General features: G+C 43.5%; 1 protein-coding gene and 1 pseudogene across 1 annotated transcript in view; one reads left to right on the top strand and one right to left on the bottom strand.

The window, feature by feature from the left end:
- LOC126455627 (uncharacterized) overlaps positions 1 to 23,939 on the top strand; it is a 49,612-nt gene that overhangs the window by 21,356 nt on the left and 4,317 nt on the right. Inside the window, exons 2-4 of the mRNA XM_050091392.1 lie at positions 1,623 to 1,767; positions 5,256 to 5,408; positions 17,196 to 17,307. Coding sequence (XP_049947349.1) covers positions 1,623 to 1,767; positions 5,256 to 5,408; positions 17,196 to 17,307 — 410 coding nt within the window. The remainder of the gene's footprint in view (positions 1 to 1,622; positions 1,768 to 5,255; positions 5,409 to 17,195; positions 17,308 to 23,939) is intronic.
- On the bottom strand, positions 19,921 to 20,038 carry LOC126459675 (5S ribosomal RNA; annotated as a pseudogene).

Below are 23,939 nucleotides of genomic sequence, written 5' to 3' on the forward strand. Positions count from 1 at the left end.
ACACTAAACTTATTACAGTGAACAAAGACGTCAATGAACGAACGGACAGATAATAACTACGCAAAAATAAAATTTTCACTCGAGGGAAGCTTTGAACCAAGGACCTCTCGTTCAGCAGCGGCTCACGCTAACACGGGACCACGACGCTCAAGAGCTAACTGTCTCCATGATGTTGCCTATCCGTCCCGTGCACTACTCAGTTTGTATATTTTGCTTATTTTTTCACAGTTCCACACAACTTCTTCCTGTTTTCTCAATTGATCTGTGTTCAGTTTATCAAGGCATATCCACTGCGCCAACTTATAACTAAATCTGAGGGGGGTGCGATGGGGAGGTTCCCTTGTAAGTACCGTTCCTACTGCGTTTATTCATTTTGTCGTCGGCAAAAATGATATCGACCTGAATCGATACCTTGATCGTAGTCGGCGTCCGTAGGCGTACTTCTCTGGTTTCTTGACTGCCACTTGGGCCGTTACGTTACCATGACAACAGCTTCCTTTCTCAGTACACACTTCTATTATATCATGGCGGCCATCTCAACCTTCACGTTATCTAGGCAAAGGCGCAGTTTTGAATTCCTACCAGAGGGCACAGACTAGTAAATACACACGGCTTGTATATATTTTAATGGTTGCATCATTTAATGTAGTTTTACCTCTCATTATCTCTTTATGTAATATGTATATGTGTATAATTACCACTCTCCTGTTTATTCGATTAATTAAACATTATTAAGAAGGATGTATTTGTCTTTCACACCAGTGTCAGTAGATTACACTGCTTCTTCTGTTGTTTTGTAAGATTGTTTATTTCAACATAAATGACTACTTGCCGTATGCTTGATAATGTTTTAACATCTTATGTACTCGTACGTGGGCTACGCGAACTTACAGTGCAAACTGCATACAGCTCTTGTGAAACGTTTGCCATTGGCTATGATGACGTAAGCCTTATTCGGCGCGCACTACTTAACCCGTGGCTCCACAGCCATCAGAGTACGATCTTGGTATCACGAGAAATCCAAGGAGTCACCAGCACCAGTCGTAGGGGTAAGCGTTATAACCTTTCTCTATTTTTTAACTCCATATACAATAGTACTGACTGTAATTTTATACTACAGCTTTTCTGTATCTTAAAATGGTTCAAACGGCTCTGAGCACTATGGGACTTAACTTGTAAGGTAATCAGTCCCCTAGAACTTAGAACTACTTAAACCCAACTAACCTAAGGACATGACACACATCCATGCCCGAGACAGGATTCGAACCTGCGACCGTAGCGGTCACGCGGTTCCAGACTGAAAGGCCTAGAGCAGCACGGCCACACCGGACGGCTCTGTATCTTATTTGAAGGCCATGAGTAATAGCACAGTTTGTAATTTTGCTGTTCCTACCCTTGCAGGGCCTAAAATTCTGAACATGGCTTGCACATAAGCCGAAATCGGTTAAAAAAGAAATATTATTGCAATCTAGACTGTTGATCTTCAATTTAACGAAGGTAATTTGGCAGATATGCGGCTTTGCGACACGAAAACTTTCGCTGTGTGTCCTGGTAACGGAGGTGATGGGCCGGAGAGAGAGAGCCGCCGTAATGCTTCTACAGCCGATGTTTCGGTTGGACAGGGCTGCGGCGACGCCGCTGAGGCGGCCGCGTCGACGACGACGACGGCTGTGACGCCGACGGACGAGTGGCTGGAGCAGGAGGTGGCCGCCGGCTTCCGCGTCTGGCAGATCATCTTCATGGCCATCGCGGGAGTCCTGGCGTGCGGTAAGCCTGCAACCTGCGCGAGCACTCTCCTCACCTCGGCCACCCATTCTAGCCGCCCGTCCTAATTCGCTGAGTGACAACACGTGAAACACGCCTCCGATCTCAGTCTCTTAGGATCTTCCTACGATCCATGGTCTTACGACGTGTTACATGGCTCCGAGCGGAAGACTTGTTGAACAGTCCGCACTGATACACCAACAAATCGGGCAACTTCATTGACAACGTGTTCATGGTGGCGTCGAAACATGACAGATGCTTTCTCACCTCTCCGCGTCTAACTATCTTACTACACGACGTACTAATGTGGGTGTTTCAGCACGTATCGATAACTGGTACCTCAGAACCGCTTCCATACAACCGGCAGGTACATATGTATCACTTCACTTTCGAGACTTACTTTAGCATAACAACTTATTACCAGATCTACAGTCTTCCAAAGAGACCAGTATCCTGTTTTAAAAGGGCGACTAATGAACTTATTTTTCTTCCAGAAATTCCACAACGAAACATGCAAAAATAATTGTGTTTTACTCCTAAATATTAAACTCTGCTCTCGGTGGAACACTTCATACAGTTCTGTCTCCCTTATCCAGGCATGTGCAGTCACTGTCACGTAAGACAACCAAATGCATTAATAGCAACAATGCTTCGAGTTAAACTAATAACGGTCAAAAGCACACCAGCACACAAATACCGTTGCAGTGACAGACTTGCATAAAAAAAAGAAAGTAACGTTACAACACTAGCAAGGCACATACCTTGCGGTTGTCAAACTTGAGAGTGTAACAACACACTCATTAATTTGAGATAAATTTATATGGTCTCAGTTCAAATAACTATAAAAAGTTTAAAATAGCAATTTAAAAACTTTTGATTGTCTCTGAGCAATAGGAGCCGTGAACGTCAGGGAAACATAAAATTTTCTGTTTTAAGAATCCGCAACAATGTTTTGACTGTTTTGAAGCCGCCTGGTACGAATTCCTCTCCTGTGACTAACCCTTCATCTCACAGTAGCACTTGCATCTCAATAATTTTTTGGATATATTCCACTACGGTTTTACGCTCCACAACTCCCTCTGGTGCCATGCTGGTTAGTCCCCGATGTCTGAACACATGTGCCATCATCACGGGCGCCCATGACCAAAGCAGCCCCCCCCCCTCCCATGCCCCCCTCCCACCTGTCAGAGAAAGGAAAAAAAATACAGTGTAGTTAAGTGCTTCTCTTTCAAGAAAATGACTTAAAAGTCGATATTACGTAGATTTTTAACAGTATCGGAACTTTAACTTTTTTATGGCTACTTAGAAGTTGCCATGCGTCTTCCAAAATATTAAAAATACTCCATACCCCCAGGTTCTAGCCGTCCCCTCCTATAAAATATCGTCTGGCCGCGTATCATCGTCTCCCTTCTTCTCGTCAGTGACTTCCAGAAGTTTCCTCCTCGCCGAATCTACGTTGCCAGTCCACTCAATTGTCAGCGTCTTCCTACGGCAGCAAACCTCAAACGCTTGATTCTTTTCTTTCTCGGTTTTCCCGCACTCCATGATTCACTTCCGTATAATTCTATGCTCGACAAGTGCGTGTTGGAAATTTCTTCGTCAAATTATGGCCGATGTTTGGTACCAGTAGACTTCTTTTTGCGAGGAATGCCCTCTTTGCCTTTGCTAATCTGCTTCTTATATCCTCCTTGCTCAATAGATTCTGCGTTTCTTCCTCCCTTGAACCGAGGATATCGTTGCCATAAGCGAATTTTATCGCTGATATCCTTTCACTATGAATTTTATTCCCACTCCTGAACCTTGCCTTTATTTCCGTCGCTGTTTCGTGTCTGGGCTTCCATTCTTATTTTTACCTCTTGTTTCTTGTTTACATTGTATACTAGTCGGTTTTCTCCATAGCTTACGCCTACCTTCTGAGAACTTCGAATATCTTGGACCATTTTACATTGTCGGATGCTTGTTCCAGGTCGACAAACCCTATGAACGGATTTTAATATTTTTAAGTGTTGCTTTCATCATCAAGCGCAACGTCAGAACTGCCTCTCTAATGCCTTCACCTTTTTTTTAAAATTCAGACAGACATCTAACCTAATTTTATCTTCCATTCTTCTGTATATGATTCTCGTCCGCAACTTCGACGAATGAGCGGTTAAGCTGACTGTGCGATAGTTCACGCACTTACGTGCCATTGCATTTCTGAGATCTTGTGGATGATATTTTTCTGAAAATCTGATTGAATTTCCTCAGACCCACAGATTCTTTAAACCAACTTCAATAGTGGTTTGTTTTCCATTTCCTCAAATGATTTCAGAAATTACGAAGGAATGTTATCTATGTCTTCTGCCTTACTTGATCGCAAATCTTCCAAAACTCTATTAAACCCTGAGCCTAATATTGGATCCCCTGCCTCTTCTATTTCGATTTCGCATTCGTCTTCTACCATGTCTTTAGACAGTTCCTTCCGTCGCAGAGACTTTCCGCCTAACTGCGTTTAACAGTGTAATTCCTGTTGCACTTCGCTTTTAATTTCGCTGAAGATTGCTTTGACTTCTCTGTCTGCTGAATAAGTCCTTCCGACGACCGTTCCTTTTAGATTTATTCGCATTTTTCCTTCAGCCGTTCCATCTTGGCTTCTCTGCAAGTTCTGTTCATTGCATTCCTAAGTGATGCATTTCTGTATTTCTGCATTTAATTGAACATTTTTATATTTCCTTCTTTGGTCGATCAAGTGAAGTATTCTTTCTGTTATCCGACGTTACTTCGCAGTTATCTTCCTAGTACCTATTGTATATTTATGTCCTTCTTCTGGGATTACACTTTATAGACTCGTCCAATCCTCTGCAACAGAACTGCCTTGTCTCCTACATCCTGAACTAGCTCTTGACATTCTTCACACTATTTCAGTGTTTATTTTAAGACCTCCCTAAGTCCTACATATTTCATAAATTAAAAATTAAATTTCAGTTTTCTCAACAAATCATCTGACTGCTTCTTAAGTGTGTCTCTGGAGTCGAATTCAATATTATTCGGCAAACAAATTGTAATATTTTAAAACTGTGTTATGTGCCGTTTGATTACTGATTTAGGCCATCTATCTGTCGTTGCTACGCGAGAATGAAGTGGTAGAAATATTATCTTGTAAGCTGAATATTATTTCTAAAACACTGCATTTTTTCTTGTAATAATTGGAGTATTTTACACGCTAATTATCTCAGTTGTAGACAGGAAGTTAATTTACTATTTCTGGGGCTTCGTCAGAGTTCTTCTCCCGCTTCAGCCTGTGGAAAAACTTTACCTCAAAGAGAGTTCATTGAGCAGACATCATGCCATTTTCAGCAGAGTAGGTTTGCTGGGGAAATCTGCTGATGCTCACTTAATGTTCCATAGAAGTGACTAGTTAATTTCTAAGGATAGACGGAGCAGAGGGAAGAATTTTGCTCTAGGTCAGTGGTGCCCTACTATACGCCACCCCACGGCTTTCCCTGTTGCAGTGGTGATGCTGTGCTGCTGCATCCGGTTTCGGATCCCGCGCACCAAGCAGGAGATCGAGGCGGACTACGTGCGGAAGAAGCTCACCCGCGAGTTCCAGAAGAAGTTGCACGTCATCCACAACACCGAGATGGACAACATGGATCTCAGACGCGGTACGAGGTTCGAATCTCTCTCGCCAACCACGCGGAAATGCACACTCCTTGTAGAAGCGTCAGCACTGTGTGTGTGTGTGTGTGTGTGTGTAAACTATCACTTCTTTTTGTCTCGATTATTTCCTTCTAGTAACAAGTTAAGTGAAGTATTCTAAGCCGCAGCCCGTTTCTATTTATTCTAAGGTCTTTTCCTGCTTCTTTTCACATCATTAATGTAAGTAAGGTTTGGTACGTAACTTTTTATCAACAACGACTCCAAGCATTAGGCTTTCACATCTGTTACGACCTAACTGTCTGCTCTTAGCGTGTCAGTCTTCTCGTTGGGCGCTCTTTTTGTAATAGTCTGTATCCTGATCCGTTCAAATCTTATGTGGCAAAAATTCATCATTCACCCTGTTACACATTAAAATTTCGCTTTCAAGATTAATTCATTTAGGTTGCAGATGTTGATTGCCTTTGTATACCTCTCAATTTCACATCTACGCTTAAACGAAGACGTCTTATATTCGAGATCAGGTGCCTACCTTCATTCCTGATAACAAACCCCCATCATTCATCCTCATATTTGGCGCTGGTACATCCATCATTTTATTAAGGCTGTTGTTTGTTATCTCAGATTCAGTTAAACTTTCTTCTTCAAAGATTGGAAGTGTACAATGCAGTGATGGAACAACCGACTGGTTTCAACAACTGACTGGCTAGTCCGTTGTTTTCCTTTCAGTCGGTTTTCTCAGTCGAATGAAACAACTGAATGAAACTACTATCCGGCCATGTTACCTACATGAATGTCTTCTCTCAGTCTTCTGATGTGACTGGTTTCACTTAATGTGAGACAACCAAGACAAGTCTCCGACAGTTACGGTAGTCATATGGATGTTCTGACTCAGTTTCTGGGTTCGAGTGATTTTATTTACATACTTTATCGACCTTCTAGGTTACAATTAAGGATGAGTATGATTGCCAATTTTTAGAGACAAATAATGTGTCTTATGTCAAAGAGAGGCGAATACCAAGAGTACATCTAAAACCGAAGCACAATGTTTTTCGTACTACTGGCATTAAATGTACGTTTTGGTTGCTTTCATATGGTTAATAATTGGAACTACTTTACAAATTTGTGTTTAAATAAATGAACAACTGTTTTCTTATTTAAATTTATTGAGGCCCTGTCTCTCTCTTCCCACTGGTTTGCACTCATCACTCATAATTCTGTTTTTGAGGTGCCGTGATCAGAAAGCATGTAAAATTTTTGGTAACCTTTTTGGAAACAGCGATCTTAAGCTATATAAAATCAGTGAAAAAAACACTCTAGATCGAAATGGCTATTTTATTAAAATGTCCGGTTTCGTCTTAGTCTTCGCCCGTTTTCAGAAAAGCACCATCAGCTGAAGTTGACGATGTATAGAACTGTCAGTAGACCTCAGTTGCTGAAACTGCTCAAACAAACGAACAATTTCGGCGACTGAAGTCTCCTGGCTGTTTTAGACATAGTCAACTTCAGCCGATGGTGCTGTTTTGAAGATTGCCTAAGACCAGACCGAAACCGGCCTTTCTAATAAAATAACCATCGCGATCCAGACTGTTTTTTCGTGATTTTTTTAGAAAGCGTATAACATACAACTTTTTTTAATTGTTTGGTGGTTTAATCACCTGCCTTTTACGCATATAATATCATTTGTCGGATGTATTATTTTGGGAGAAATATTTGTCATCGCTCTTTAATTTTCTTTGAATTCCTTTAATTACTATAGATTCTATATATTTTACATTGAGTATATTACAGTAAGTATGTTATACTAGATTTAGAAAAATAAAAGTTACAATATGTAGGTAAACGTGCACACAGTTTACATTGGTATGTGGTAAATACAACAATAGCTAAACATTAAAATGAAGTGGGTTTTCAATTATGAGTGCTAGCAGCAATGGGCACGGAGAAGGGTTTGAAGAGGGACGGAAAGATGAACTGATAACTCAAAGTTAAACAATATAAGAGTGAAGACGGTACCGTGACTCATAGAGAAAGGAAAAGAAAAAGAAGCATATCTGGGAGAAGACAGAAACTTTGGCGTTACTTTTTGCCAAAGGGAAAGCTCGTCATACGCGTCGATCTTGGAAACGATATGAGGATGATATGAGAAATTTCCTCAGTCTTTTCGTAAAAGTAGCAGGGCTTCGAACTGTGCGAAGAGTGCAGGGCGGTTTGTTCCAGAGGCGGACAGCAGCGACAGCAAAGAAGTTTGCCAATGTTCTTGTTGCACTGCAAGCATACTAAATAAGTAAGACCTTGTGTTTACGTTATGATTACACGAAGGATTTACAGGAAGACAGATTACATCGTTTACATACGTCGTTAACATACATATAAACAGAAAAATCTTAGAAAAAAGAAAAAATATGAAAAATAGAAAAAAATATAGGTAAAATAAATGAAAATATTATCAGTTCCAAAAACTTATATTGTAAAGAACTAAAAAAATTAATTTGTTAGCATACTTCCTTCCAGATTGCGAATGGGTTATTTTCTAACCGTTCTGAGGGTGGTATTCGTAAAAACACTGACAATTTTGGATAAGTTTTCAGAATCTAGAGCTTTTTTCACATTTTCAGTATTACTGCCAGAATGACTTTGGATTGAGAGGAAGTTATGAAAATACACATTTACAACATTCAAAATTTCCTTATGAACTTCGAAGTAAAGAAATGTAGATTCGTTCTTAAGCTGTAAATATTTCATTATTTCGTGGAGTTTTCTCTACTGTGATTTAGATGGCAATGAAGATAATAATTGTACCCGATTATATCGTCACAAAATATCGATGTTACCGATATACTGGCTGGACAAAGAGCGATTAAAATCATCGTATAGTTGATTGCGATGTATCGATATTTAACTATATTGCTATTCGGTATCCCAACCCTAATTACCAGCCACCAATGTTAACGATTTTCTAAATAAGTTACGCTGATGTCTCACTGATGTATGAATGAATCTTGCAGAGTTTCTTCAGATCTCCCGTGAGATACCAGAGACTTTCGTCAGCAGTTTTTCAGAGCTTGACGCTCACGATCGCGTGAATTACTTTTATTTAACCTTCAAGTAAGAAGTAAGTAGGTGCCACAGGTCCATTGCCTTCCATTATGAAGCATCTGCTTCACGGTGGAATTTTCATCGAAACCGGGCCTACCCCAATGTAATTAACTGTTTGCATCCTCAAAGTAATCCTTGTAAAGTATTACATCAGAACAGAATTCTGTGTTGTATTTCATGCGTGACTCAGCACATGGAAAAGTAGGGCTGTCAGCCAAACTGCGCAGGCATCGGTTCTGATTGCTTTGCCAGAGAGTTTTGTGTTAAATGCAGTAATAAAACGATTGGGGCACTACACGGATGTGAAAAGAGAAGAAATAAGACCAACCCCAAGGCCAGAACTGCAATAACAAATCGAAACTCCAGGCGTAAAAATGTCATATAACAATTAGAATTTAAGTCAAAAGCTTCGATGTTTTATTAGCACCTCTTAGTCCTGTCCAGCTATTTCCTACGTTACACACAAAATTTCGTCCACCGTTTAGTGTACATACGTTAATCGTTGCTCTTCCAGTACAACACGTTATCACACAGAAGCGTTCCAAACGGTTAGTGCTTGTGGTTAAACTGCCACGCATTCACTAACATCTTGTCGCCCTCGCCCTTACATCATTTTAAACACAAGCTATTTGTACTACCATCACAACACTTAGGGTTCGCAATTTCACCTTCACCTTTATGTTCATTGTAACCTCGTGTCCATATCCCCCTACGTAAGTCAATCATGTGACTCTTAATCACGATATTGCTGGAACCGAACTTGCTTACTTCTTGTCTGGATAGGCTGTTTAACGCTTGATTGAGTTGCCTTAACATGAGTGCAGTCTCTGTCACTTTGAGGACACCTGACAATTAAGTGCTCAGCAAATTATAATCGGCCAGCCAGGTTCAGTGCCGCTGACTTTGTTTCCATTAGTACGTACATATAAATATTGTGCCCATCCGTAAACTGATGATACTCCACCTGGGATTATATAAGTATTGTGGGGTACTACCGTTTCCCATCTAGAAAATCGGTCATTCTTAATCTAGGATTAATACGGTGCTTTTTTAGTCTCTCTTTGATGTGCAGAAGGAAATCGAACAGACTGTCCTATAGTCGTGTTGCGTACAATACTTTGACTCGCACAAAGTCAGTGTTTCGAAGACTTGCCAATGGGTTCTCAATTTATTTACCATGTCCAGTAGATGGTAAAGAGGTCCGCGATAATAGATCCGCTAGACTGACTGTGAACTGGGAATGATTTCCGTATAGAAAGAACAAAATGTTTTTGAGGAAACAAAATAAGAGTAAGTAGCCGGTCGTTGCTGACGATGACTGACAAATTTTGTTCGTGGTAAAGACGAGAATAGCAGCACTATCACATTGTTCGCCGCACGCTTGCAGATAACTTGTATACTAAACAACAAAGTTTTCGGTTTGTATTCTAATATTTATGAGACATTTTTACACGTAGAGTTTTGATTTGTTATTGCAGTTCTGCCGTCGTGGTTTGTCTTATTCTCCTCTTTTCACTTCCGCGTGGTGCCCCATTCGTTTTATTACTACATTTAAACACAAAACTCTCTGTCAAAGCGAGCAGAACCGGTGCCTGCGCGGTTTGGCTGACAGCACGGCGTCCATATTCAGACGAGATCGCCGGCCTACGAAATACAAGAGCTCCTTGTTCCACGACGGTTCCCCTCGCGAGCAATGCTCGCGCGCTATGACGCTGCCTGAAACAAGTTCATTGTGTGGGCTCAGCGGAGCACGACACGCGGATCGAATCAAACGCCCCTTCCGTCTGGCAAGGACAACCCCCCCCTGACGAGGAGACACAATGCAGCTGGTAGCCTTTTCGAAAATGTCGAGCGCATCACGTTCTGACCAAGCTCGCAACCAAAATGTCTAGCGAGTGTATGTAGCACGATCCTGGACAAAAGTCTAAGAGCGAATGTAATTACATTCCTTGAAAAAGGAGAGGTTCCCTCCGCAGCTCAGCACGAATGTATCGCTCTTGTGAAACACTACTTGCTCTCTTCCATACACACACAGCATTGCTACTCGTGGCCGGCCGTGGTGGCCGAGTGGTTCTAGGCGCTACAGACTGGAACCGCGCGACCGCTACGGTCGCAGGTCCGAATCCTGCCTCGGGCATGGATGTGTGTGATGTCCTTAGGTTAGTTAGGTTTAAGTAGTTCTCAGTTCTAGGGGACTGATGACCTCAGAAGTTAAGTCCCATAGTGCTCAGAGCCATTGCTAATCGTGGACGCTGGAGTTCAATAGATTCCGTCTTCCTAGGTGCTAAAAATGTGCACGACTGTTAATTTCATTGCCGACACTTACAAAACATCCGACTATATGAAGCACCTTCCCTGGGTAAATGACCTACACGAACAATACTTCACGGAAACAACACAGAACATTCGAGAAGTAAAGGGGAAGCTTCGGTTGTGACCTAAGAAAGCATGCTATGACTACTCTTACTCTTTGCGATCTGTCAAGTGGAACGAGTATCATTTTCAGATTGTTCGCTGACGACGCTGTTGCTTACGGAAAAGTATGATCACTGAACTTATGTAAGAAAAAAATCTAAAAATGACTTAGACACAGTTTTCATTTGGTACTGTGTAAGATATAGGGTGTTAATCGTTTAAACCACGGGTGGGCAACCGGTGGTCCGTGAGCCGCATCCGGCCCGCGACTGGTTTCAGTGCGGCCCGCGAAAAAAATTCCAGCCGGGTCGCATATTCGGATATCTTCACCGACGATCGGCTCGACTCGCTTCGGGTTTCCAGCTCATGAAGCAGACCAGCGAAAGCGCTGCTTATTCAGCGCATGTGCAGGGCCGTTTTACCGCCCCTGGATTTTAACAACAAAGAGAAACATCCCTCCACTATGAGTGCGAAGTTGTGGGCCATGTACGTAGAGTGGAGGAAACCGCTCACTACCTTTCACGGGTGCAGGGAGAAGTATTTTCACCTCTAGATCAGTGCTGACAACACACACACACACTCGTAGTTTACTGCTTTCTGTCTACATCTGTGCTATCACATTAATAGATGACAAACGTTGGTAATAGGCGACTGCACGCGAAACGTGCTGATCAGAATAACGGCAGCAGAGGCCATAACTTGGTGGACAAGGCAATTATCTGTTGTCATTTCACGTGTTAAGTTCCGTGCTAGTTTTTTGTTAATTTCGTGCGTTTCCGTATATCTTTACTGAGTTCATACGCATTCAGATGAGAAAAGTAGATGCAGCTGAATGTCGTCAAATCCAGGAGAAATGGAAGGAGGATTATATCTTTATCATGTACAAAGATGAACCTGTTTGGCTGTTGTGTTGTGAACCACTATCTGACGTGAAAGGCTATAATAATATGAAAACGCACTGTTCTACGAAACACATTGCCCAACAACAGGGCAGTTGCCGAAAGACAATGTTAAAATATTGTTTTCCAATTTGGACAAGCAACAGCAAATGTTTGCCAAACAGAGGATACGGTACGATCATTCGGTTAAAGCTAGTTTTATAATAAATAGCAAAACTGCCAAACCATTACAGCCTTTTCCGGGAGAAAATTCGTAAAGGCGTGTCTCTTGGACATGGCAGATGTACTGTGTCCCAATAAAGAAAAATAATCCACAAAAATAAGTTTATCGAGACTAACGACAAAATGTTGTGTTTGTTGATGACATTAAAAACAGTGTGGGTGATCGTGCTGCCGCATTCGAGGCATTTCCGATCACTTGGGACGAAAGTTCTGATCTGTCACACAGCTCAGTTACAAATTTTTGTTCGTGGTATCGATGTGGAGTACAATGCAACGGAAGAATTATTAGGATTACAGCCATTAAAAGGAACCACTATTGGTGAAGACATTTTTGAAGAAACGAAAAAAAAATATCGATACGGGGTGATTCTTCCAGAGAAGACAACAACGAACGTCCACGTTTTATAATGCTGTTTATTTACATAAACAGCGCCGTTACCGGTCTTGAACCGACGGCTCGTTCACGTTAAGAAACAGTTTTGTTGTAGTTTACTTTAGTTTTCACTTTTCATTTCCCCTTATAGTGAAAATTCCTTGAATTGGTGGTGTCGTCGAAAATTCTGCGCCATTACGTTGCAGTGCTGATTGTTTGTGTTCATGCAAGTGAAGCACTTTTTTGATATATATGTACGCACATAATGTAAAGCATCACTCACACACACCGAAAAGTTTTACCACGTGGAAGAATGTGACAAACATGGAAATATCACCCCCACTGTTGCCGTGCGTGCGGGTTTTTCGTAAGTACTGCTCAATTGCTTGTGTTCCTCATCGACCGTACGTGAAGCTTCCTTCACAATGGAATTCAGACCGCTGCAAAATGGTGCGGATGTTCTCAGAACATTTGGATGGTAATCATTGGGACAAAAGCCGTAACGCTGTTGAGTACATTTAGACAACCAGTATTTGAAATACGTTGTTATAGTGCCTCCAGCGTATATTTCGTGAAGGTCTATAAGAGACTATGGCGCACATGGGAAGTCGCAAAATTACCAAGGAAAATGCTCGAGATGTGCTACAATAATCACAAATTTTACTAGCGGATGGTGTGCAGATGGGAGCACGAACCTGGGAATCCCATAAAATAGGCCTTTATGTGCATCTAGGCTCTACGGCATTTGAGTAATTGTGTGGGAGATGTTTGTAAGTCTTGAAGTCCGATCCTTATCTTCGCTGGTCATCACGGCTCAGTTCGAAGCGGGACTCGTCACTGAAGACAATTCCACTCCAGCCGATGAGATTCCAGACCCAGGAGTGTCTGGAGACTCCCCGGACAGCATTAGTGTCACCTGCCATGCGGCCTGACAACCATGAATGATAGTTCTCGAATGCCATTTCTTTTCATTCCAGAACCCATTTGATTGTCATTCCCAGAACACTTACAGCACAGCGGTACGTCGATGATATTCTACATCCCGTTTCTATTGCTTGTCTTCATGCTGGCCAAACGAAGCGTTGGCCAGCAAGGTGTCAATCGATGTCAAGCCGAATAACTGCATGCATAATGGCCAGAGGTGGACCAACGCGTTATTCGCTTGCTCAGTTTGTGAAGTTCTTTCCCTTGAATAAATTATCCAGATTTTTTAAAACTGTAATCATTTATTTGTCTGTACATGAAAATGACATCTACCGATTTCTTTCCCATTCAGATGATTCCTTAGTGATGCGTCTTTTTTTTTTTTATCTTAAAATGTATAAGAATTTCATAGCGCCTCTATGTTACCAGTATTGTAAAATTTCTTCTTTCTCATCAGCCTAAGTACAACTGGATAACTCGTCAGGAAAGTACGATGAAATATATAGAGGCCGGCTGCTGTGGCCGAGCGGTTCTAGGCGCTTCAGACCTGAAACATGCGGCTGCTACGGTCACAGGTTCGAAACCTGCCTCGGGCAGGATGTCCTTAGGTTAGATTGGTTTAAGTAGTTCTAAGTCTAGTGCGCCGTGCGGGATTAGCTGAGAGGTCTGAGGCGCTGCAGACATGGACTGTGCGGCTGGTCCCGGCGGAGGTTCGAGTCCTCCCTCGAGCATGGGTGTGTGTGTTTGTCCTTAGCACAATGTAGGTTAAGTAGTATGTAAGCTTAGGGACTGATGACCTTAGCAGTTAAGTCCCATAAGATTTCACACACATTTGGACATTTTTTTTTTTTTTAAGTATAGGGGACCGATGACCTCAGATGTTAAGTCCCATAGCGCTTAGAGACATTTGCATTTGAAATATATAGAACTTCTTAGCTGTCAACATACATGTAACCTAATTCAAGTCTTCGCGTAATGCTGCCATTACTAAACAAGGAATTTTAATTCACATTAACGTTCGAGTTTTTGTAACGTAAGATACCTAAGATGCTGGACGAGCACATCTCTTTCTGACGTTATAAATGCGAGAGGAAACTTGGCTAGATGCACCCTTGTTTTTACCCAAACATCCAGTGTATGGTTTCTAATTCTGCTACATGATCCTGTTGGGCAACATTGGCTGCGATATGCACTGCGGTCAGTACGGGATCGACAATGGTTTGACCATTTGTCTGAAGCAGCCTTCGAGACGCGAATATGTTTACTGCTGTCCAGAAACGGGACAACGATTTAGTGCATCTCTCTTATACAGCCACTTGCACTAACATCCACAGCTGGTAGCTCAAGATCAAAGTAATGGGCACTTGTTCGGGGGGGTTTACTGTGTCTCCTTCAGGCAAACTAAACAGTTCGCTGAGTTTTAGTTAATTGTTTGTCTCCTTGTTCTTATTTGTGTAGTTTTCAATCCAAAGATTTGTTTGATTTAGCTCTCACACTAGTCTGTACTGTGTAAGCCCCTTCGTCTTGCGTAACCATTGCATCCTAAAGGACTACTTGGTCCCCCACTAAAATTTCCTTCCTCTTTGTAAGAGGCCACCAGAGGTCATGTGCTAGTGTGCGACAGTATCGCACTTCGAATTTAGGCCGGAGATTGCATTAAAAGTACGCCATTTCTTTTCGAATTCATGCTGGTATGCAAATAAGACGGACAAGAACGTGTTTTGTTGTGCTCTCTCCATAATAACCATAAACCAGAGTCGAGTGCTGAAATGACGGTTAGCCAAGCCATGATCAAAGCAGAGCAAGGGCGCATCTGTCTGTTTTCGACTGTGAATTCTCTGATGTGATGTCACCCCTGGCGATACTGTGCGTACTACGTTTCTCACAGCACCAGGTCAGTATTATTCTTTGAAAGCACATGTAAAGTTTAGTGCAAGCAACATGGCGAATTCCTTATTTTCATCATGACAGCGAGACAATGGCGAATTCTGTAGATGATCTGCTAAGAGACCCATTTCCAGTAGACATTTGGAGGATATAATGAGTAGAAGCATACGGATGTCCCTTCTGGTTCCTAGAATATTTTGCGTGAGTGTTTCGTAGGAAAAAGTAAAATCCTCTCTAAGCAGTTACGTGCAGAGCATGAGAAATTTTTGAGCAGCACTTGACATGACGGTTTTGTGGCCCAATGGTCAAGTGAACTGACTGGTACTTTGTGAATTTGGGTTCAATTCCTCCAACTACCATCAATTTCTTTCCATTGTGAGGATAGGTCGTGAGTATGTCTGAATGGCTCAGTCGGTAGAGTGTTGCCAGCACATAGTTTTAATTTGCTGGGAAGTTACAATTGATTCTGGAATTACTACAGTCCTGGAAATGGAAATAAGAACACCGTGAATTCATTGTCCCAGGAAGGGGAAACTTTATTGACACATTCCTGGGGTCAGATACATCACATGATCACACTGACAGAACCACAGGCACATAGACACAGGCAACAGAGCATGCACAATGTCGGCACTAGTACAGTGAATATCACCCTTTCGCAGCAATGCAGGCTGCTATTCTCCCATGGAGACGATCGTAGAGATGCTGGATGCAGTCCTGTGGAACGGCTTGCCATGCCATTTCCACCTGGCGCCTCAGTTGGACCAGCTTTCGTGCTGGACGTGCAGACCGCGTGAGACGACGCTTCATCCAGTCCCAAACATGCTCAATGGGGGACAGATCCGGAGATCTTGCTGGCCAGGGTAGTTGACTTACACCTTCTAGAGCACGTTGGGTGGCACGGGATACATGTGGACGTGCATTGTCCTGTTGGAACAGCAAGTTCACTTGCCGGTCTAGGAATGGTAGAACGATGGGTTCGATGACGGTTTGGATGTACCGTGCACTATTCAGTGTCCCCTCGACGATCACCAGTGGTGTACGGCCAGTGTAGGAGATTGCTCCCCACACCATGATGCCGGGTGTTGGCCCTGTGTGCCTCGGTCGTATGCAGTCCTGATTGTGGCGCTCACCTGCACGGCGCCAAACACACATACGACCATCATTGGCACCAAGGCAGAAGCGACTCTCATCGCTGAAGACGACACGTCTCCATTCGTCCCTCCATTCACGCCTGTCGCGACACCACTGGAGGCGGGCTGCACGATGTTGGGGCGTGAGCGGAAGACGGCCTAACGGTGTGCGGGACCGTAGCCCAGCTTCATGGAGACGGTTGCGAATGGTCCTCGCCGATACCCCAGGAGCAACAGTGTCCCTAATTTGCTGGGAAGTGGCGGTGCGGTCCCCTACGGCACTGCGTAGGATCCTACGGTCTTGGCGTGCATCCGTGCGTCGCTGCGGTCCGGTCCCAGGTCGACGGGCACGTGCACCTTCCGCCGACCACTGGCGACAACATCGATGTACTGTGGAGACCTCACGCCCCACGTGTTGAGCAATTCGGCGGTACGTCCACCCGGCCTCCCGCATGTCCACTATACGCCCTCGCTCAAAGTCCGTCAACTGCACATACGGTTCACGTCCACGCTGTCGCGGCATGCTACCAGTGTTAAAGACGGCGATGGAGCTCCGTATGCCACGGCAAACTGGCTGACACTGACGGCGGCGGTGCACAAATGCTGCGCAGCTAGCGCCATTCGACGGCCAACACCGCGGTTCCTGGTGTGTCCGCTGTGCCGTGCGTGTGATCATTGCTTGTACAGCCCTCTCGCAGTGTCCGGAGCAAGTATGGTGGGTCTGACACACCGGTGTCAATGTGTTCTTTTTTCCATTTCCAGGAGTGTAGTTTACTTGGAAGAAGAGAGAATGAGAGAGAGTGTGGGCAGGTCGCCAGTGTGTGGTGTGTGTTGGTGTTGCAGCACTGGAACGGGTGCAGGCCGAGTGCCGCTCCGAGTGTGACAGCCCCGCCTCTTGCAGCTCCGGCCGCAGCCCGCCGCCGCCGCCCTCCGAAGGACTCGGCCGCAGGCACAGGTAGGCACTCACTGCCCTGCGCCAGGATAACTCCGAGCAGCTTACTGGCAAGTCAGTTGGCGCCGCTGCTACAGCCTCAGTTACCACCTTGATCCACTTACCATGTTAACAACGCGACGGCTGGTGCTTGCCACAAGGATTCGCTACTCCTATTACATATGTGTGCAGGACGCTATCCTCTTATTGCACCTGTAGTGCCTCTGACAGTGGACATCTCGTCACATAGTGCTGATAGTACAGTCTGATCTACACATCGACTCATTTACTACACTAGCAGTGCAGTGGCCAATGTTAGCCAGAAGAACTTAACTACTTGTGTTGTGCATGCACAGGCGACACACTTCTCTTACCGTGTCTGTCTACTGCCTGACAGAGAGACCATAGTAAGCGCTTCCTGCAGTTCACTCTACTTAGGAGAGGCAAAACAAAGTTCGATAACATAACAAACACAGTCCGAGGGCATACTGAAAAGTGATGCATCCCTCCCGGCGAGAGACCAGTTTGTTGATACCGCCACTGTAGCATGTCTGATTTTGTTGATGGAGCCATAACCTCAACTCTGGCTACATCCCTTCATCACTGTTAAAGTGAAGTCCTCAAAGGTATTTTTAAGTTTTGAAAACAGATGATAATCGGATGAGGCGAAGTCGGGACTGTATTGATGATGACTGATGACAGTGAACCCAAAGCGCCAGGTTGTTGCAGATGTTGCAGAAATCGTTTTGCGTTCTGGCATCGTCATGCTGAAGGAGAGGTTGCTCCACTTGTGGATGGACTTCCCGAATTCGTGCTTTCAGTTTTCTGACCTCTTTCTCACGCACTGACATAATTACGTGCACACCGTCATGTTACGTGCTACAGTTCAGAGCCTTCTAGTGGCAGGTGGTTGCAACTTGCGTCAGTGAAGCGAGAAAGTCGACTGAATAATACGCATGACATATAATGCCTCAACCGATATTGAGAACAGAATAAAAAATTCAGAGCCACTACTTTTCCGAACGCCTTGGTAAATGCAAAGTCGCTTTCATTCTCCCTCGAATCAGAGAATTGTATATTTGCAGGGTGTGCGAGCAATGTATTCTGCCCGTAAGAGAGACAGAATAAATTCTGTTTATTTAGCTCTCTAACTCGCATATCACATACTTCATTTGCAGTCCTGGTAACTTCATTCATTAGTCCACTTATTTCACGGTACTTTACATTTCTGATGATAAATGATAGCTTTAGATCTCATGGAACATTTTATTTTATGACGCTCTAAGTGTATTCTGTGAAATCTATTTCCCTGCTTCGCTACTAAGTGGTTTGCCTCGATCGTCTCCGCAAAGTTCGTTTACCACCTTTTTGGAAGTACTTGGGACCCAGCTGAGATTGGAGTGATTGAGACGTACACGAATCATGAGTTTCGCCATGCGCTTTGATTTCCTGAATTCACTTCAAGCCAACCACTTGTTTTATGGAGCCACTAAGAGAAGTGTACCAGTCCATTCGGAACTTCTCCTATGCCTACAGAGCCAGACAAAGTAGGTAGTATTCAGCTTGGCTCCAGGGTACGTACAAATTCAGGACGATGAAGGGAGGAACATTAGGGTATTGCGATCCATCAACGACGACGCCATTAAAGTTTGACGATATGCTAGGATTGTGGATGGAAGAGGAAGGATGCGTAAGGAAATCGGCCGATTACTTATGAAAGGAACCATTCCCGCATTGAACTTAAGTGATTTAGGGCAACCTGAAGACGGGTACATATATTTGTATAAATCTTGCTTCCAAAATTAATAAAAATCAACTAAGAGTATTCTCTTCTTCCTCCAGAAGAAATTCAGGTCAGAAAGGGTAAAGTGTGTTCAGAATGTATGCTGACGAAAAATCAGTACACGAAACAAAATAATGTAAATGATTACTTGTTTGTATTGATAATAACCCCCCACCTGAAAGTCATAAGCTACAAATCTCCTCAAATGTCTAAATTCAGCAACTTTTCCTAGACAGATAATAGCAACCTTTCGGGACGAAAATGTCAAAAAGTTGATTTACTTCTCTTGTTATTGTTCACCGACGTATTATGCCAGTGTACTCTGGGGCAGCTCTTCATTAAGGAAGAAACTGTTTGTGCAATAATGGTAAAATGTGGTGTGGCGTTACCACTCTAGAACCTCTTGCAGATGGCGCATTAAACAGTTGTGAACGCTGACAAGGACTCGCGCAATTAAGTTTAAAGAAAGTTTAAAGGAATGTAAGGGAAAACGTTTGAAAAGTTCAAAATTTATAATCGTTTTGGGTTAGGATATTGTTGTAAACCTGAGGGATAAGGTAAACTTTCCCTCCTTTGAGAGGAACTGGATATCAAACTAAAATTCGGAAGGCGTTTACATTTAGTATCTAAAAAAAACTAAACTAAACTCCGTCCGAACAGGCCATGAAGGCCCAACGGGACCGACCGGCACCCGGATCATCCTCAGACCACAGGCGTCACTGGATGAGGATATGGAGGGGCACGTCGTCAGCACACCGCTCTCCCGGTCATATGTCAGTTTAGGAGAACGGAGCCGCTACTTATCAATCAAGTAGCTCCTCAGTTTGCCTCACAAGGGCTGAGTGCACCACGCTTGCCAACAGCGCTCGGCAGACTGGATAGTCACCCATCCAAGTGCTAGCCCAGCCCGACAGCGCTTAGCTTCGGTGATCTGACGGGAACCGGTGTTACCACTGCGGCAAGGCCATTGGCTTACATTTAGTATCACCTGCCAAAATAGAGAACAAGGACATTGAAAAATTGTGTATTGTCGTTTCACCAGAGAATACGCTTAAGCCTATCCGTACGTGGCCTACAAGTATTTGTACACCAAAAACAATGCAGTCTGCTGCGTCCTTCCACCGGGGTGGGAACTTCCTCGTCGAAGGTCAGTATCACAAAGTAAGCGCAGTTAGTTTCTCCGATCCCTGATTGCTGACCCACACTTTCAGCCATTCATCCACAAGTATGACTGACTAAAGAGAACAGCCGATTGTACCACGCTAGGTAACGGCATGTTTCCTCGGCTGCTGGGCCCAGGTGGTAAGACACTGGACACACATTTTGGAGGTAGGTGGCTCAAATGACCGTTCTGCCGCCCAGGTGTACTTTCCCATAGACATTTTGAGGCGAAGATCAAATACTTCCTTATCCTTCCACGGTCACAACTTATGGTTAGGATGTTAATCCGCAGTCTTCCTTCCTCCGTTTCCCTGAGTACATACATGCCCTACAAGCAAGCAGAATATCACCTCCTTGCGCTGACTCTGTTAGCAGAATAGGAAGTTCTGAACAGACTGGGACCGTCTCTCTATTGGCTACATGGGGCTACTGTTTAGCTTGAAGTGCATTCAAGAAGTCAAAGTGCTTGGCGTAACTAATGGCTCATATAAGACTCATTCACTCCAGTATCCTCAGCGCTGCGCACATAAGACTCATTCACTCCAGTATCCTCAGCGCTGCTCGTTCCTCCACGGTGAATTCATTCCGTAAACGCATTTTGAGAACATGATCAATATAAATTATCGAATAGCTATATCAAGAGACGGGCCTCTAAGAATAAACTGCTTATCATCAAGTTTTTGCAGAATGTGTAATTTTTACCCGATATAAACCGCACCATTTGTGTTTGTAGACACAGCAATTATCGTGGAACAAGTCAACTTAATAAAATTACCACAGGCTGCCATGTAGACTGTATTCCTCTCTGTCCAAATCGCAAATTGAAATTACTCTTTTTCACGTTTCTCAGTATCAATAAGTGAATGAAGAATTAAAAAAAAATCATGGGTCCACACTTAGTTTAATTTGACGGCTAAGCCGAGGTTACTGTCCTCATCTCACAAGACGACACTCACGAGAAAGCACGAGACTTGATTGCATGAGCTGCTCTGATATTCTCCTTTAAATTCTGCAGGAAATTACAGACCATCCAACACTTCGGAAATAGAGCCCATTGCCTCAAACACCACGTGCACCACGTCACCTCGTAAAGTAATATTTAAAGATGTTTCAATCAGTTAAGAAACTAAATAATTTGAGATTTTATCCTTCAGTTACGATATTTAAAAAAGCTGTCCCTCGTACTTTAATTATGTCTCTCAGATGTGTCTTTTCAGCATGAAAAAAAAAAAAAAAAAACACAGACAAGACTGGGTCCTCCCTGGCTATAAATTCGGTTTAAAGATCAAAATTCATGATAAGTGGAGGACAGTTTAAGATCTGAGGTTGCGTTCTCGGAGCCACTTTGGACGCGCGACAATCGATTTGTGATGCTATTGGCTAAATTATTGCTCAATAATGTCTCCGAATAAAAGTACAGGTGTTTCAAAATGATTCATCGGATACCATACGACCATAATTCTATACGAATGAAGACAGAAACTTGTGGTATTTTTTAACCAACCCATAGCACTATAAAGTTTTTATTTTCAAAAGAACCGTCTGATTTTTAAAAGGGTTTATCTCTTACACGCATGCAGATATAACCTTGGGATACTTTTACAGTTATGTTTAAGATCAAAGTTTTCATTTCCCTGTTCAATATGCCCTCCACCAAACTCATCAAAAACTTACAGCTGATAGTCAAACTCATCCCATACTTTTGAAGGTATGTCTCTAGTTATTGCATTCACTGCTTTTGCCATGAGGAGTTGCAACTGACCCAACGTTGCTGGAAGTAAAGTCTTTCACAAACCCCACAAAACAAAGTATCACACCATAAGGTCAGGCCAGCTTTGTGGCCAATGGGGCACTGCTAGATCCGTATCCATCCTTCCGGTCTATCCGTCGTTGAGGCATCAAGTTGTTAAGAAATGGTCTTACATGTAGATTCCAGCGCGGTGGTGCTCCACGTCCTGTTGAAAAATGAACTTTTCTGTATATTCTCGCAGTCGTAGAAAACGCCCGATCGCCAAAAGGTGCAGGTACCTTTTTTTCTCTTTTTTTGTGGCATGTTGTGTCCAAAAAACATGATCGTCTTTGGATATTTTTTCTTCTGGAGTGGCAAGGTGTGAGAAATGGGTTCACTTTATTGTGTATTTGCTTGCTGAGGGACTTCGACTCTCTGTGGGTCCTTGAGTCCTTTGAGGCTGTCGGTTAGGTGGTCGTGCGAGTGATTGACAGTAACCATTTACATGTAAAACACCGAATAACGGAGGATTGCATCATCTTTGATGGTATTGTGGGGGTGCAATAATGGCTCGAGGCGCCTTGTATTTGTGCCAGTGTTGTAGTAGGGCCTGGCCTACATTCGCAAGTTGGCGGAAATTTCCCCGATACTCGTCTAATTTTTGAAAAAGACGAATTGCCTGGTCTTTCATCTTCTCAGCGACGTATTTTTCTTTAGTCAGCTCGCGTATTTCTCTCATCCTGGCGCACCGTGGGGCGCCTAGACTCCACTTCAAACGCCTGTTCTGTAGTGATTGCAAACTGCGTATATTAGTCACATGTTGTTCCCCAAGACGTCGAGTCGTACAGCAGGGAGGTTTGTACCGTTGCTCTATAAAGTTTTAATTTCGTTGACGGGTTTAGATTCCTGCTCGTGAAAAACGGCGTGAGTGCCTGGACCATCTTCATAATATTCAGTTTTTTATCTTGTAGGGGTGGGGTAAAAGTCATCCCTTTATCCAGTATCACTCCCAGGTATTTCGTCGTCATAGTCCAGGGTACTGGCTGTCCATTGATGGTAAGTCGCGTCCTCAGTTCCGGCCGTTTCTTCGTAAACAGTATTGCTGCAGTTTTCTTAGGGTTCATGGTGATTTTATTGCTCTTTGCCCATTGTTCGGTGACGACAAGTTGTCGCTGCATCCTGCTGACCAGTTGTTCTATGTTCCTTCCAGAGGTTACGACGTACAGGTACCTGATCCCTGAACGAGCGTGCAATTCAACCAGCTGACCCATGCAGACCCCTTCCGCCAACTTCATGAATCGGTAACAAAATTAAAAGTTTTACTAAATCTTAATCATCATTGCTGAAGAAGATACGTCCTGCTTAAATCCAATGCGTCTTTCTCGAAACACCTTGCGAACTGTGATATGTTTGTAGACTTTGTGGGAACTTCTCGACGACATGGCCATTAAACGTCAGATAGTGACCTTCCTCAGTACTAAAATGTACTGTCGTTCTGAAGGCTGTCCTAGTTCTTGAGGTCATCGCGCTTGTTCCATGTTTCATTAATTGCAAAGTCATACGTCAGCAAGTCTCTCTTATTTCCATAGTTTGCCTAGAAAGTTGTGCAGATGCACAAAGGAATGGCCTTGTGCTCTTCTGTTCGCAAACCGCTTCCTTGCAGACATCTTGTGTTATGCGCGAATCTTCAGGCGGCGGTGTGTTGCCTAGATTCTCTAAGGCGATGAAGCGGTTATCAGCAGTAACATCAGCGCAATATATATTACTTTTCTCGAGTGTACTGTAATGTAAAGGCGGTAATTTCTGTACCTTGAATTGATGATCAGCCCTCCTTGAACGTATGTGGCCGCCTTCATCTTCTCGAGCCATTTATGGCTTCTGTATCCCACAATGAGCGGCGAAAATAGCACAAGCGTCGCGCTTTTGAATGCTACTTTATCATTCAGCCGCACAGGACCGTGGTACACTCTCTAATAAAATGTC

Source organism: Schistocerca serialis, chromosome 2 (genome assembly GCF_023864345.2).
Source record: "Schistocerca serialis cubense isolate TAMUIC-IGC-003099 chromosome 2, iqSchSeri2.2, whole genome shotgun sequence".
NCBI lineage: Eukaryota > Metazoa > Arthropoda > Insecta > Orthoptera > Acrididae > Schistocerca > Schistocerca serialis.